This window comes from Arachis stenosperma, chromosome 6 (genome assembly GCF_014773155.1).
Source record: "Arachis stenosperma cultivar V10309 chromosome 6, arast.V10309.gnm1.PFL2, whole genome shotgun sequence".
NCBI classification, from domain to species: domain Eukaryota; kingdom Viridiplantae; phylum Streptophyta; class Magnoliopsida; order Fabales; family Fabaceae; genus Arachis; species Arachis stenosperma.
The window spans coordinates 55347418-55363467 of NC_080382.1; the positions used below are offsets into that span (position 1 = coordinate 55347418).

General features: G+C 41.3%; 1 protein-coding gene and 1 non-coding gene across 2 annotated transcripts; one reads left to right on the forward strand and one right to left on the reverse strand.

Annotated features, from left to right (window-relative positions):
- Nucleotides 1-274: 274 nt before the first annotated feature.
- On the forward strand, nucleotides 275-382 carry LOC130938218 (small nucleolar RNA R71). The gene has a single exon (XR_009069392.1). It is a non-coding gene; the product is annotated as a small nucleolar RNA R71 (small nucleolar RNA).
- A 7091-nt stretch (nucleotides 383-7473) lies between these two features.
- LOC130934066 (uncharacterized) lies at nucleotides 7474-8376 on the reverse strand. The gene has a single exon (XM_057863656.1). The coding sequence runs from the start codon at nucleotides 8374-8376 to the stop codon at nucleotides 7474-7476; it is 903 nt and encodes a 300-aa protein (XP_057719639.1).
- Between the last annotated feature and the right edge of the window lie 7674 nt (nucleotides 8377-16050).

Below are 16050 nucleotides of genomic sequence, written 5' to 3' on the forward strand. Positions count from 1 at the left end.
TCATATTAACTTGTTGGGTCAATATTTTATTCTGAGCCAGTATGGCATTCAAAGCATCAATTTCAAGAACTCCTCTCTTTTGAGGCGTTCCATTACTCACAGGATTCCTCTCAGAGGTATACATGAACTGGTTATTTACAACCATTTCAATAAGTTCCTGAGCTTCTGCAGGCATTTTCTTTAGGTGAATGGATCCACCTACAGAGTGGTCCAGTGACATCTTGGAAAATTCAGACAGACCATCATAGAATATATCTAATGTGGTCCATTCTGAAAGCATGTCAGAAGGACACTTTTTGGTCAGCTGCTTGTATCTTTCCCAAGCTTCATAGAGGGATTCACCTTCTTTCTGTCTGAAGGTTTGAACATCCACTCTAAGCTTGCTCAGCTTTTGAGGAGGAAAGAACTTGGCTAAGAAAGTCGTGACCAGCTTATCCCGAGAGTCCAGGCTATCTCTAGGTTGTGAGTCCAACCATGTTCTAGCTCTGTCTTTTAGAGTAAAAGGGAAAAGCATAAGCTTGTAGACTTCAGGATCAACTCTATTGGTCTTAACAGTATCACATATCTGCAAGAACTCAGTTAAAAACTGATAAGGATCTTGTGATAGAAGTCCATGAAACTTACAATGGCAGGGATTGAGATGCTTCTTCCATAAAAGTTGGAAGTTGGTGCAGTAAAATCACCAAGCATCTTCCTTTCATTATTGTTTGGTTCGGCCATAATTGTTTCTTTTGCTGCCTTCTTTTCGAAAATTTTAGTGAGGTCCTCTTTAGAGTTTTGTGCTTTAACTGCTCTTAGCTTTCTCTTCAGAGTCCTTTCAGGTTCAGGATCAGCTTCAACAAGTTTGCCTTTATCTTCGTTCCTGCTCATATGAAAGAGAAGAAAACAAAGAAAATATGGAATCCTCTATGTCATAGTATAGGGATTCTTTGAGGTGTCAGAGGAAAACAAGAATGGAAGGATGAGGTAGGTAAGGAAGAATTCGAACACACAAAGAGAGATGGAGGTCGAATTGACAATGGAGGAGGAATGTTAGTGTTTAAATAGAAAAAGATAAGAGAGGGGGAAGAATTTTCAAAAATAAAAAAAATTTTAAAATAAATTTTTGAAAAATTGGTTGTGGTTTTGAAAAAGATAAGAAATAGTAAAACAAACAAAAAGTCAATTAGTTAGTTGAAAAAGATTTGAAAATCAATTTTGAGAGGATAAGAAGTTGGAAAAGATTTTGAAATTGATTTTGAAAAAGATATGATTTGAAAAAGGTATGCTCGAAAAGATATTATTGAAATTTATTTTGAAAAAGATTTGAAAAAGAAATTAAAAATATTTTACTTTTTTTTTAAAAAAAGATATGTTTCAAAAGATATGATTTTGAAAAAGATATGATTGAAAGTATTTGATTTGAAAAAGATTTGATTTGAAAACAAAATTCCTTTCCTTGTGTCATCCTGGCGTTAAACGCCTAGGAGCTGCATGTTTTCGGCGTTTAACGCCCAATTGTTGCATGGTTTGGGCGTTTAAACGCCCAGCCAGGTACCCTGGCTAGCGTTTAAATGCTAGTTTTCCTTCTTCACTGGGCGTTTTGAACGCCCAGCTTTTTCTCTGTAATTCCTCTGCTTTATGTTCTTGGATCTTCATTTTGCTAAATCCTTTATTCAAGAAGATATTTTTTCAATTTTGAAAAACAACAAAATGAGTCGAAACATATAATTCTTGGATCAAAACATAAGATATATGCAAAAACATTATGAACGTCAAGATGAACACCAAGAACAATCTTGAAGATCAAGATGAACATCAAGAACTCAGTTTTCTCAATGAAAGAAAACATGGAGGACACCAAACTTAGAACTTTCTCATGCTTGGGCCATATGAATGCAAGAATGCATATGTAGAACAGCATGCAGTGCAATTCAGTAAATCATGAAGATCAAACAAGGCAATTCATCAAGAACGACTTGAAGATCATCAAGAACACAATGTATGTGTTTCAAAAATTGCAAGAGAATTAAAATCATGCAATTGACACCAAACTTAAAATTTGGTCCTAGATTCAAACAAGAACCATGAAATATTTTTGAATTTTTATGATTTTATGAATTTTTTGTACTTTTCAAAAATTGTTTTGGAAAAAAATGAAAACAAAGGAAAAATTTTTGAAAACTTTTTGAAGATAAAATAAAAGAAAATTACATAATCTGAGCAACAAGATGAATCGTTAGTTGTCCAAACTCGAACAATCCCCGGCAACGGCGCCAAAAACATGGTGCACAAAATTGTGATCTCTAACAATGGCGCTCAACTTGGTATGCGCGTTCATAATCTCAGCACTTTGTTCACAACTTCGCATAACTAACCAGCAAGTGCACTGGGTCGTCCAAGTAATAAACCTTACGTGAGTAAGGGTCGATCCAACGGAGATTGTTGGCTTGAAGCAAGCTATGGTCACCTTGTAAATCTCAGTCAGGCGGATTAAAATGGTTATGGAGTTTGATAATTAAAATATAAATAAACATAAAATAAAGATAGAGATACTTATGTAAATCATTGGTGGGAATTTCAGATAAGTGTATGGAGATGCTTCATCCCTCTTAAATCTCTGCTTTCCTACTGCCTTCATCCAATCCTTCATACTTCTTTCCATGGCAAGCTGTATGTTGGGCATCACCATTGTCAAAGGCTACTTCCCGTCCCCTCAGTGAAAATGGTCCAAATGCGCTGTCACCGCACGGCTAATCATCTGTCGGTTCTCGATCATGTTGGACTAGAATCCAGTGATGCTTTTGTGTCTGGCACTACACCCAACACTCGCGTGTTTGAAGCTCGTCACAGTCACCCCTTTCAAGATCCTACTCGGAATACCACAGACAAGGTTTAGACTTTCTGGATCTCAGAAATGGCCGCCAATGATTCTAGCTTATACCACGAAGACTCCGATCTTTCGGAATGGAGGCTAAGAGATACACGCTCAATCTTAAGTAGAACGGAAGTGGTTGCCAGTCACGCGTTCATAGGTGAGAATGATGATGAGTGTCACGGATCATCACATTCATCAGGTTGAAGTTCGAGTGAATATCCTAGAACAAGAATAAGCTTGAATTGAATAGAAAATAGTAGTAATTGCATTAATACTCGAGGAACAGTAGAGGTCCACACCTTAATCTATGGTGTATAGAAACTTCACCGTTGAAAATACATAAGTGAAAATAGAGTAGGCATGGCCGAATGGCTAGCCGCCCCAATGTCTAAGAAAAATATTTCAAAGAGGTCAAATTCCAAAGATTCAAATACAATAGTAAAAGGTCCTATTTATAATGAAACTAGCTACTAGGGTTTACAGAAATAGGTAAATGATGCATAAATCCACTTATGGGCCCACTTGGTGTGTGCTTGGGCTGAGCATTGAAGCTTTCACGTGTATGTAGAGGTCTACCTTGGAGTCAAACACCAGCTTTGATGCCACTTTGGGTGTTTAACTCCAACTTTTATGCCAGTTCTGGCGTTTTGACACCAGAAAAGGGCAGAGAGCTGGCGTTTTGACGCCATTTTTTGTCATCAAAACACACGCAAAGTATGGACTATTATATATTGCTAGAATGTTCTGCATGTGTACTTTCCAACGCAATTGAGAGCACGCCATTTAGAGTTCTATAGCTCCATAAAATCCACTTCGAGTGCAGGGAGGTCAGAATCCAACAGCATCAGCTGTCCTTTGTCAGCCTCTGAATCAGATTTTTGCTCAGGTCTCTCAATTTCATCCAGAAAATACCTGAAATCACAGAAAAACACACAAACTCATAGTAAAGTCCAGAAATGTAAATTTTGCTTAAAAACTAATAAAAATATACTAAAAACTAACTAAATCATACTAAAAACTATATAAAAACAATGCCAAAAAGCGTATAAATTATCCGCTCATCATATACCACTATCTTTCATCCTAGAAAATAAGATTTGAATTTATCTAAAGCATGAGCAATAGCTAGGAGTTCCTTTTCAGTAGTGGTATAGTTGGATTGTGCTGCATCAAGTGTTTTAAAAGAGTATGCAATGACATAAGGGAGTTTACCATCACGCTGTGCAAGCGCGACACCTATAGCATGGTTTGACGCATTGCACATTATCTCAAATGGAAACGTCCAGTTGGGGCCTCACACAATCGGTGCTGTGGTAAGAACTCTCCTTATATCTTCAAAAGCTTTCACACATTCACTGTCAATCTCAAAGTCCACATCTTTTTGGAGTAGGCGCGACAATGGCAAAGCAATCTTGCTGAGATATTTGATAAAGCGCCTATAGAATCTTGCATGTCCTAAAAACGAGTGGACCTCCCTCACAGATGAGGGGTAAGGTAAAGTGGTGATAACATCGACCTTGACCGGGTCTACAGAAATTCCTTCATGAGATACTACATGTCCTAACACTATACCTTGTCTTACCATAAAGTGACATTTCTCAAAATTCAAGACAAGGTTAGTGTCAACACATCTAGCTAAGACCTTGGCCAAGTTCTCTAATCAACAATCAAATGAAGTTCCATAAACACTGAAGTCATCCATAAAGACTTCCAGACAATTCTCCATTAGATTGGAAAAGACACTGGTCATGCACCGCTGAAAAGTATTAGGTGCATTACATAGTCCAAATGGCATCCTTTTGTAGGCAAAGGTGCCAAAAGGGCAAGTGAATGTGGTTTTTTTTCCTGATCTTCAGGAGCAATGTGAATCTGGAAGTAACTAGTGAATCCATCAAGAAAGCAATAATGGGATTTACCCGCCAAACGGTCCAATATCTTATCAATAAAGCACAAAGGGTAGTAGTCTTTCCTTGTAATGGCATTCAACCTTCTATAATCGATGCACACTCGCCATGCATTTTATACTCTCTTAATGACCACTTCACCCTCATCCTTTTCAACCACAGTGATGTCTGATTTCTTGGGAACAACCTGGACCGGGCTCACCCACTCACTGTTAGAAATCGGCGCCAAAAACTTGATGTGTGGAAAACGATCCAACACGAAACTCACCGGCAAGTGTACCGGGTCGCATCAAGTAATAATAACTCACATGAGTGAGGTCGATCCCACAGGGATTGAAGGATTGAGCAATTTTAGTTTAGTGATTGATTTAGTCAAGCAAACAAGTGTTGATTGTGTGAAATTGTATCCGACAGTAAGTAAATAGCAGGAAATGTAAAGGGAGAGGGATGCGTCGCAAAAATTAAATAGAACTGAAAGTAAAGGTGTTGAATCTTAAAGAACAAGAAATTAAATGACTGAAACTTAAAGTGCAAAAAACGTAAATTGCGGTAACTTAGAGTGCAAGAAATATAAATTGCTTAAATGATAAAGGGATTGAGGGACTGGAAATTCAGAATTTAAGCAAGAGAAAGTAAATTGCAACAATTAACAAAGCAAAAGGTGAATTAAAATTAACTAGTTCTCAAATAGAAAAAGAAAATTGATTGCAGTAGTAGTTCAGCAGAAGAACTAAAAAGAAAATCAGATCTCAGGACTCCAAAGACTACATAGCAAAGTCTAGATCTCACTTGCCTTCCTAGATCCAAGTTCACAAAGCAATTAAAGAGAAATTGAAGATTGAAGCAGTAAAGGAAATTGAATTCAACTCAATTATGCAGTAGGAAAATCAAATAGATCTTAAATGGAGATTGAGACAGAAGTTCCTCAATTCTTCACACTTAAGACTCAAACAAAACCCAGTAAGAAAACAAAAAGATCAGAGGAAGAAGAAGTGAATTCTCTCTTCCAAGTCTCAAGCCAATTGTAGAAAACAGAAAATGAAAAGTGAGCTCTCAAGTTGAAAAAAGATGAAAATTAAAAATGAAGTCCCCCCTAATCCTAACTAACACCTATTTATACACTTTCTATTCTTGGATTTTAGAATTTGGATGGGCTTTTTAATTTGGTGAAGATTTGAATTTAATTGGATTTTTTATTGAATTTCAGCCCATGTTGCTCCCAGGAGGATGCTTTGCTCTTCTGGAGAGCGGAGCATTGAAGCTTATGTTGGAGATCCTTGTTGCGTGTCAAGGCTTGGAGAGGCATTAGGATAATGCTCCGCTCTTGTGGGGAGCGGAGCATTGGCTTGGTGTGGGGATGTCTTGCGCACCTTGCCTCCCTTGGTTCGTGTCATGTTGCGCTCTGCTCTTCTTGGGAGCGGAGCATTGGTGCTTCCAAGGGGAGGTCCCAAGTTCGAAACTTGCTGGGTGGCTTTTTGGTGCAAATTTCCTTGGTTTCTTGTAGCGCCTTGCTCCTTGCTTCCTCAAGGTGCTGTGTTCGATCCTTGGAGGTGGCATTTTGGCCAAGTGTGGCTTATTTTCCTTGTGAGTAGCGCTCCCCTTCCTCCCTTAGGTGCTTGGTTCGATCCTTGGGGAGAGCATTGGCAAACCTTTTTTCTTTGAATTGTTTTGGATGGAGCCCGATAATGCTCCCAAGGAGAGCGGAGCATTGTTCTTCCTCCCTTGTTTCTTGTTTCCCAAATTGTGCTCCGCTCTCAAGGGGAGCAGAGCATTGAGCCTTGTTTCCTTGGTCCATTGTTGCGCTCCCTTGAGAGAGTGCTCCGCTCCTGAAGAGAGCTCTATGCCTTCTCCTTCAATTGTGCCACACTCTTTTCTTCCTTGGGCCACACTTCTTAAGCCACGCTTTCTTCTTTTCTTCTTTTCTTCACCTACATGTAATCAAAGCAACCAATCAAAGTATAACCAAATTCACAAGGTTCATAAATCATTCAAATATCAATTAAATTTAGCTTGAACCTCATGATTTAGCATCAATTAAAGGGTGGTTGATTGATTCAAATAAACCATGCAATTCCACTCTAAATTACTTACTTATAATGCAAGAGAGTGCATAAAAAATAGTGAAACAAGTGAAATTAGCTTGAAAAATAGGTATATGATGAATTGTCATCAATACCCGCATCAAGTAGCCTAGTGACCTCCTTCTTTACTACATCGAGGATGGTTGGGTTGAGCCTCCTTTGCGGTTGCCTAACCGGCCTAGCTCCCTCTTGGAGAAATATACAATGCATGCACTTTCGAGGGTCAATCCCCACAATATCGGCTAGGCTCCAACCAATTGCCTTCTTGTACTTTCTGAGAATATCTAGGAGCTTTTCTTCTTCTTCATTAGAAAGCTCACTAGCAATAATGACCAGAAACTTTTGGTTGTCCTCTAAGAAAGCATACTTCAAATGAGATGGAAAAGGCTTCAATTCACTTTTTCCTCAAGCTGAGGTTCCTTTTCATCAAGCTCACGGAGTTCATTCTCAATAACTTTCTCATGTTCACCCTTTTGGTCATCCGTCTCTTCAACAATATGGTAGCACAACTTGTTATGGTCTTCTTCTCGCACTTCCGTTACCACTTCATCGATACATCACATTGGAGAACGGAATGCTCTTCGGCAGGATGCTTCATGGCTTCTTCCAAATTGAACTTGATAGTCTTGTCTCAAACCTCAAAAGAATATGTGCCGATGAAGGCATCTAACTTGAATTTAGAGGTCTTAAGGAAGGGTCTACCAAGTAGAACAGAGGATGAGCTTCTATTTTCTGTTGGGGGCATTTCAAGGATGTAAAATTCAACCGAAAAAACCAAATCCTCGATCGCCACAAGCACATCTTCGGCTATTCCTATTACCTTGATCACACTTTTATCGGCTAAGGCAAACCTCACCATCGACTTCTTTAATGGAGCTAAATTCAACCGCACAAAGATGGAAAGCGGCATGATGCTTACACAAGCTCCAAGGTCACACATACAATCATGAAAAGTGCGTCCACCAATACAACAAGACACCAAACAAGGCCCAGGGTCACCACATTTCTTTGGAATAGGTTCTATCAAGGAAGAAATTGAACTACCTAAGGATAATGTCTCCAATTCTCCTATCCTATCCTTGTGTGTACACAAGTCTTTCAAAATTTTTGCATACTTTGGAATTTGTTGAATAGCATCAAGAAGTGGTATGGTTACCTCAACCTTCTTGAACACTTGAAGCATGTTCAAATCAAATTCCGGTGTTTTCTTTGCTTTCTTCACCATGGAAGAGAATGGAATAGGAATGGACTCATCCACTATAGCTTTCCTCTTGGGTTCCTTGATGTTTACTTCTTCTTCCCCATGCCTTTTGTCTACCTCCCCCTCTTCATGTGGAGCTTTAACAACCACTTCTTCCTCATGAATGTCTTTCAAGACCCTAGGAGGTATCTCCTCCAACGTAGTTCCCGACCGTAGAGTGATGGCGTTGAGACTGCCCTTTGGGTTTGGTTGGGGTTGGGATGGAAGGTTAGAAGAGCTTGAGGGTTGGTTGGTGTTGTTGTTGGAGGTGGGGGGTTGGTTTGACGTGACCATCTTTGAAAGCATGTTGGTGAGGTTAGCCAATTGAGTGCCCAAGGCATCAAATTGAGCCTTGTTGCTCTCATCTCATTTCTCCATAGCGGCTCTAAGCTCGTTAACTTGATTGGTGGGAGATGGAGAGGTTTGGTTAGATTATTGTCTATGGTGTCGTGCTTGGTACTTGGTGTAGTTGTTTTGGTTTTGGTTGGAGTGACTTTGGTTGGCTTGGTAGTTGGTGTTGTTATGGTGGTATTGAGATGAAGATTGGTTGTTATTGTGATGAGAATAAGAGTTGTTCCATCTTTGGTTTTGATTGCTCGCTTGTGCATTATCCCTCCACCCTTGATGTTGATTACTACCATGAGGATAGTTATTTTGGCCTTGAGAAGGATAGGGTGGACGGTTGTTGTAATTCACATTGGCCACTACAAGGGCATGTTCCTCTTGAATTTGATGACATTGATTGGTGTAATGTGTAGTGCTAGAGCACAAACCATAAATCCTAGGAGGGCCATCAAGTTGAGCAACCGGAGGTGGAGTTTGGATGGCATGGATGGAGTAAAATTCCTTTTGATCCTTTTGTATTTGCGTGAGGATGGAGGTCATATCCCCAAGTGCTTTGGTTAGGCTTGATTCGGAAGGGGACGGTTCTACCACACCCTTGAGAGGATTACTTCTCACCCTTGTATGTTGTGTAGCTTCGGCAACATCCTTTATCAAATTCCAAGCTTCTCCCTCCGTCTTGTTTTTCGAAAGGGAACCACTGCTAAAAGCGGTGAGCAATCCTCTATTTTCCACACAAAGACCTCCGGTAAAGTAGCTAATGAGCAAGTGAGTGTTCATTCCATGGTGTGGAAAATATTCCAATAGCCCCTTGAACCGAGACCAATACTCGTACAAACTCTCTTGGTCTCTTTGCATTATACCCGAAATCTCCTTCTGGATGTAGTCGGTCTTCTCCGGTGGGAAGAATTTATCTAGAAACTCTCTTCTCAAGAAATCCCAATTGGTCACAATCTCATTCGGTAGCGAATAAAACTATGTCTTTGCTTGCCCTTCTGATACGTAAAATTTAGAGTTCACGTACAACCGGCAAGTATACCGGGTCGCATCAAGTAATAAGACTCACTAGGAGTGAGGTCGATCCCACGAGGATTGGTAGATTAAGCAACTTTAGTTAAATGGTAGATTTAGTCAAGCGAACATAGTTTTGATTTTATGAGCAATGTGACTTTTGAACAAAATTGCAAGAATTTAAATGGCAAGGAGTTTAAGAACAGGAATATAGAAATAAAATGAAAGTAAATAACGGAAACTTAAATTGCAAGAAACTTAAATGACATCAAAGATAAATGGCAAGGAATTAAAGGGTGCAGAAACTTAAAGAACATAAGAGTAAATAGCAAGAATTAAAGGAACAAAATGTAGATGACAAGAATAATAAATTGACAGAATGTAAAAGGGAATTGGGTTATGGGTAATCAAACAACTAGAAGCAAAAGAAATAAGAAGTAATGATAGAGAGGATCATTAGGGATCAGAGATGCAAGTTTCCTGAATTGATGTTAGTCAAATCCTTCTCAATCATGGGTATAGATCCATGGCAAGTGGGTAATTGAATCCCAATCTCTTGGTGATTCAATTTCTCTCAACATGACCAATTGCCACTCTCGTGATCTAGTTGTTCATGAGAAGAGATGAAGCTCAATTCTAATCCAGCCACACAACTCCCATAATCTCAACCAAGGAAAGTTACATCTCACATACCAACCAAGGTGTATTGATTAAGGAAATCATGAAAGGATGAACTCTAAACTGAATTATGTGGCTCATTCCTCAAATTCACCACACAATTCACATAGATTAACCCCTCTCTCGATGGTGGTTGAATCTTTGAAGAACAAGAGTTTCCTCTTTGGATTAACCACTTGAATTGAGGAGGAAAAGAGGAGTTCATCAATGCATTCAAACAAGCAGAGCTCTTTCCCCTAATGAAAGTGGGGTTTAGTGAATCATAGCTCCAATTTCAACCATAATTGCCATCAACAAAAATTACTAAGTGGAAAGAAAAGAAGAAGAAGAATAAGGAAAATGCTTAAAACTTAAAACTGAAGATGAAAAGTTCCAAAAGAAAAACCAAAATAGCTCTCCGGGTATCCTCCCGGAAGTGCTAGAGAGTTCTCCAAAATAAAAGTGCTAAGAGTAGAATTCTAAGTGTCAAAAAGTCTCCCTAAAGTACAAACTCCTTCTCTATTTATATTAGTCCTAAAACTCTTTCAAAGATCTTTAATTGGGTTAGCAATATGGGCTTCCTCTTTGTTGAATTCTTGGCTCAATTGAAGAAGTTGCTGGCCTTTGTGAGGAATAGAGGAAGCAGAGCAAGTTGTCATCAATTCTGGCCCATTGAGGGGCGTTATTGGCAATAACTCTAGGCTTAATGCACGTTGGCAACGTGCATCATATTTTCCTGGGAGTGAACTTTCAGACTTGGGCGTTGCTAGCCCAAGTTGTTGCTAACAACTTGCTTTTCTCTTTCTTGACTCTACTTTCATGCTAAATGTAGCCCAGAATTTGAGTGTTAATCCTCTGCTTCAATATGGACTATTATACATCATTGGAAAGCTCTTGATGTCTACTTTCCAATGCCACTGGAATCACCTCATTTGGACTTTCCTAGCTCAAGTTATGCTTCCTCAAAGAAGGTAAGGTCAAGCTGCCAAGTTGTTGCTGAAAACGCCCCTTTCCTCCCAAGTTGGCAACGTGCCAAGCCTCCCAAGGCTGAGACATGGGGCTGGCGTTGTTGTTGAACACGCCCCCTTGTTGGCACGTTGGCAACGCGCTCGTTGCTTCCTCATGGGCTGCCTTCTAGCCTTCTTGAATTTCAACTTCATGTTCTTGTTTTTGGGGCCTAAAGATGACTCTGATTTGGCTTCAATTTTGTGCTCCACCATAGACTATTATATATGGTTGGAAAGCTCTGAATGTTAGCTTTCCAACGCAACTGGAAGCACTCAATTTGGATCTCTGTAGCTCATGATATATTCCATTGAAGGGAACATGGTCAGGCTGCTAAAATCGCAGGCTTTTTGGCAAACACGCCTTTGTATTTCCAAGTTGCCAACGCCTTCAGATTCTGAAGCTCTAAATGAAGCCCGCTTTTGAAGCTTTAAACGAATGTCAACCCCATACTATGATATATGGTTGGAAAGCTCTGGATGTCTACTTTCCAATGCCGTTGAGAGTGCATCATTTGAAGGTCTAAAACTCAAGATATATACCATGGAAGAGGGCAAGGTCAGGCTGCCAGGGTTGCTGCGTTGTTGATGAACACGCCCATGCAATCCCAAGTTGGCAACGTGCTCTCTCTGTCTCTTAGCTCTAGGCTTGCTGCGTTGTTGCCACACACTCCATTATAATTTCAAGTTAGCAACGTGCTAACTTCATTCTCCTAGCATCAAGCTTTGCTTGCTACGTTGCCAAGGAACACGCCTTCAGAACTTGGCGTTGGCAACGTGCATCTCCCTTTCCTGGGCCAAGTCTTCTATTCAGCGTTGTTTGCCTGTGTTGTCCTCAAACACGCCCCTCATCTCTAGGCTGGCAACGTGCTCGAGGCTCTGGACTAGCTCCCCAAGGTTGCTTGCTGCGTTGCCAAAGAACACGCCTTCAGAATTTGGCGTTGGCAACGTGCTTCACACCCTTCCTACCCAAGCCTTCTTGCTGCTGGAGTTGTCACCAAACACGCCTTTGTTGTTGGCGTTGGCAACATCCAAATGAGCTTTCCAAGTTGCTTGGCGTTGCCTTCAAACACTCACCCTTTCTCCAAGTTGGCAACGCCAACAACTCCTCTTCTTCTTGCCCAATTTGCTTCATTCTTGCTTCAATGCTTTCTTGTTTCATCACCTATCATTAACCAAGGAAACATCCTCAAAGTCTTGCCATCTTATGCAATAATTTTCAAGGGAATCATTCACATCAACTTGTTTATAAACTTCTTGAATATTTGCATGAGTTTGGCCAACATTTACCTTGTTCTTGGTGTCTTAATGCATGGAGGTAAAACTCATCAAAATGCTTGTTTATTTCAAAGAAAGTGAATGAAATTAAGCTAAAACTACTTAAACTAACTAGCTAATATAGAAAATATGCAAACGCATCACAACACCAAACTTAAACCTTGCTTGTCCTCAAGCAAGAAGAGAATCATGCAATAGAGATTGACAATCCAAGGTAAGAAGAATAACAACTCAATGTTCATGGTAAGCTAGTTTTTCTAAGAATGCTACAATCACAAAAGAAATGTAAATGATTGATGCTTCTATCTAGCTCAATTTATGAAATCTTTTTCTTATATTTCTTCCTTGAAACAAGCTTTTGATTTTCTTATTAGCTTCTCCTTTTGGGTGCTTTGCCCCATGAGTTGATTACAAAACTACGACTCTAAATGCTTTGTTTTCAAGTATTACCACTTGATACATAAGCACCACAAGCATTTAATTAGAGGACTTCATTAAGCACATTTATTTCTTTTCTTGACTCTCTAATCATTGATGCTCATAGCCTTGAGCTTTGAGGGAGTGCTTTTGCACTTGAGCCTAGCCTTGACTTCTAAGTGTTTTGTTTCCAAGCATTTTACTTGATACATAAACACCACAAGTACTTAACAATGGAATTGTCATTGGTACTCAGAGCCTTCAGCTTTCTCATTCTTTCCCTTTTTTTTTTCTTTGCCTTCTTTTTTTTTCAAGGTTTTCATGATTTCAAAAGATTTCACAAAATGTCCTAGATGAAAACTTCAATTAAATCAAATCTAATGCAATTGAGCAACAATCAAACATACTAGCTGTTCATACCCTGACCGAGCTCCTCCAGCTCGGCAAAATCATAAAAGGTCCGACCTCATCTTAAGGCTCACGCCTAAAGGTCGGACCTCGGACGATAATGCAAGGAAGGCCCATCAGAAGGAACACAGCCCAAAATCTAAAGGCCGAAAAGGCCTAGAAGAGGCGGTTCCACAAAGATAGAGATAAAACTCCCAAAAGATAAGATAAGATAAGAATATCTTATCCAGGGAAGATCACGGCCAACTACTATAAATACACTGGAGCACCCAGGTATGAGACACATTCCACATTCTACACATATCTGCTTGGACCCATGCTAACTTAAGCATCGGAGTGTCATTGCAGGTACAACCACCCGCCGCTCAGCGCATCAAGCTCGGGTCACGGAACCCCCACCTCGGGTCTTGCCAGACGACCGAGCTCCACGTTTCAGGTAACCCTCGGAACATTGGCGCCGTTGCCAGGGACCTGGAAGTCATCCCTTTACCATGGCGGACGACCCTCTCAACAATGACCACGCCACATCAGAACAAGAGGAGGAAGTTGACACCGGAGAACGACCTGACAGCCCTCTGTCACCACGCACTCCAGGAGGAAACAAACAGAATCGCCCAAAGACATCACTCCCAAACAAGGATCCACAAAACCCCGAAAAAGAAAAGAGCTCAGAAATTCTAGAAGCAGTCCAGGCACAACAAAACCGACTGAAACAACTCGAGGAGGACATAAAGAAGCAAAAAGAAACTGAACAAGATCTGAGAAGGGAGGCTCGCAAACGCAGAGAATTAGAAGAAAAACTGCGGAAAATAGAGGCCAACCTGAAAGATCGGACAGAACGCGACACCGCCCCCGAAGGCAACCATGATCCCTTCACGCAAGAGATCATGAAGGAGAAGGTACCGCGAAACTTCAAACCACCCGATATGGATCTCTACGACGGCACCACCGATCCAAGTCACCACCTCAGCAACTTCAGAAGCAGAATGTACCTAGTCGACGCCTCCGACGCGATTCGGTGCAAAGCCTTCCCCACCACTCTCACCAAGTCAGCCATGAAGTGGTTCGACAACCTGCCACCAAGATCAATCACCAGCTTCGAAGACCTAACCAAAAAATTCCTAACAAGGTTCTCCATTCAAAAGGACAAGGCAAAACATGCCCCCAGTCTACTCGGGATCAAACAAGGTAACCAAGAAACTCTCCGAGAATACATGGAGCGATTCAACAAAGCCTGCCTGGACATACAACACTTGCCCACTGAAGCGGCCATCATGGGACTAGCAAACGGCCTAAAAGAGGGACCGTTTAGCCAATCCCTATCCAAACGATACCCGACCTCCCTATACGAGGTACAGGAGCGGGCAGAAAAATATATCAACATGGAGGAAACCTCCCAGCTAAGAGACTCTTCTAGGAAGGAATCAACCTACCCACTCCGAGATCGAGATCGGGAACAGAAGAAGAAAGAAGAACCCAACTCGGACAAGCCACGGAAGTACCACAACTACACCCCCCTCCGAGTCTCCCTGGTAGACGTCTACAGAGAAGTATGCCACACCAAAAAAATTCCACCGCCCCGACCTCTAAAACACAAGAGAGCGGGGAGAGATCGGTCTGAATACTGTGAATATCACAAGCTCTACGGTCATTCTACTAACGACTGCTACGACCTAAAAAACGTTATAGAAAAGCTAGCCAGAGAAGGAAAACTCGACAGATACATAGCGGAGAAAGGAGAAGAGACCAGAAAGAGGAGGCGAAGAGATAACGAAGATCGGGCCGAACAAACCCCACGAACCCCCGAAAGGCACGTTCACATGATAAATGGAGGGTTTGCAGGCGGAGGAACATCCCGATCCTCGCGAAAAAGACACCTCAAAGAAGTCTACCACGTCCGAGAAGACAGCCCCCTGCCCGAACTACCTACTATCTCGTTTACCCGAGAAGATGCTCAAGGGATAATACCCGGGCACGACGATCCAATGGTAATCACCATTATCCTAGCAAACGCCAACTTACATCGAACCCTGATTGACCAGGGAAGCTCAGCAGATATCCTGTTCAAAATGGCCTTCGACAAGCTCGGACTTGAAGAAAAAGAACTAAAGGCCTATCCCACCGACCTATTTGGGCTAGGGGATACCCCAATCCATCCCTTAGGATACGTCTCGCTACACACTACCTTTGGAAGAGGCGAGCAATCTAAAACATTAAACATCGACTACATTATAGTCGACGTCACTTCAGCATACAATGCCCTCATTGGGCGACCAACCCTAAATAGACTGGCAGCTATAGTCTCAACCCCACACCTCTGTATGAAGTTCCCTACCGCAAAAGGAATCGCTACCCTAAAAGGCGACCAAAACTAGCACGGCGATGTTACAACGAAAGCCTGAGCCTAAAAGGAAAAGAGATCGACACAATAGAACTCGGGCGAGTTCAAGCCCGAGAAGATCTTCGGCCACAACCAGAGGGAGGAACCGAAAGAGTCCAGATCGGGAACACATCTGAAAAAGTAACAAACATAGGAGCAAACCTCAAAGCAGGCCTAAAAGAGGAACTCATAACCCTCTTAAAAGAAAATTCCGACCTCTTCGCCTGGAAAGCCTCCGACATGCCAGGCATAAGCCCCGACCTGATGTGCCATAAGCTATCAGTGTACCCGGGATCCCGACCTGTCCAACAAAGACGCAGGAAGCTCGGACCCGAGCGCATGCAAGCGATAGAAGAACAAGTACAAGCACTACTAGATGCAGGGTTCATTAGGGAAGTAAAATACCCCCTATGGCTTGCAAACGTGGTCCTGGTAAAAAAGCCCAACGGAAAGTGGAGGATGTGCGTCGAT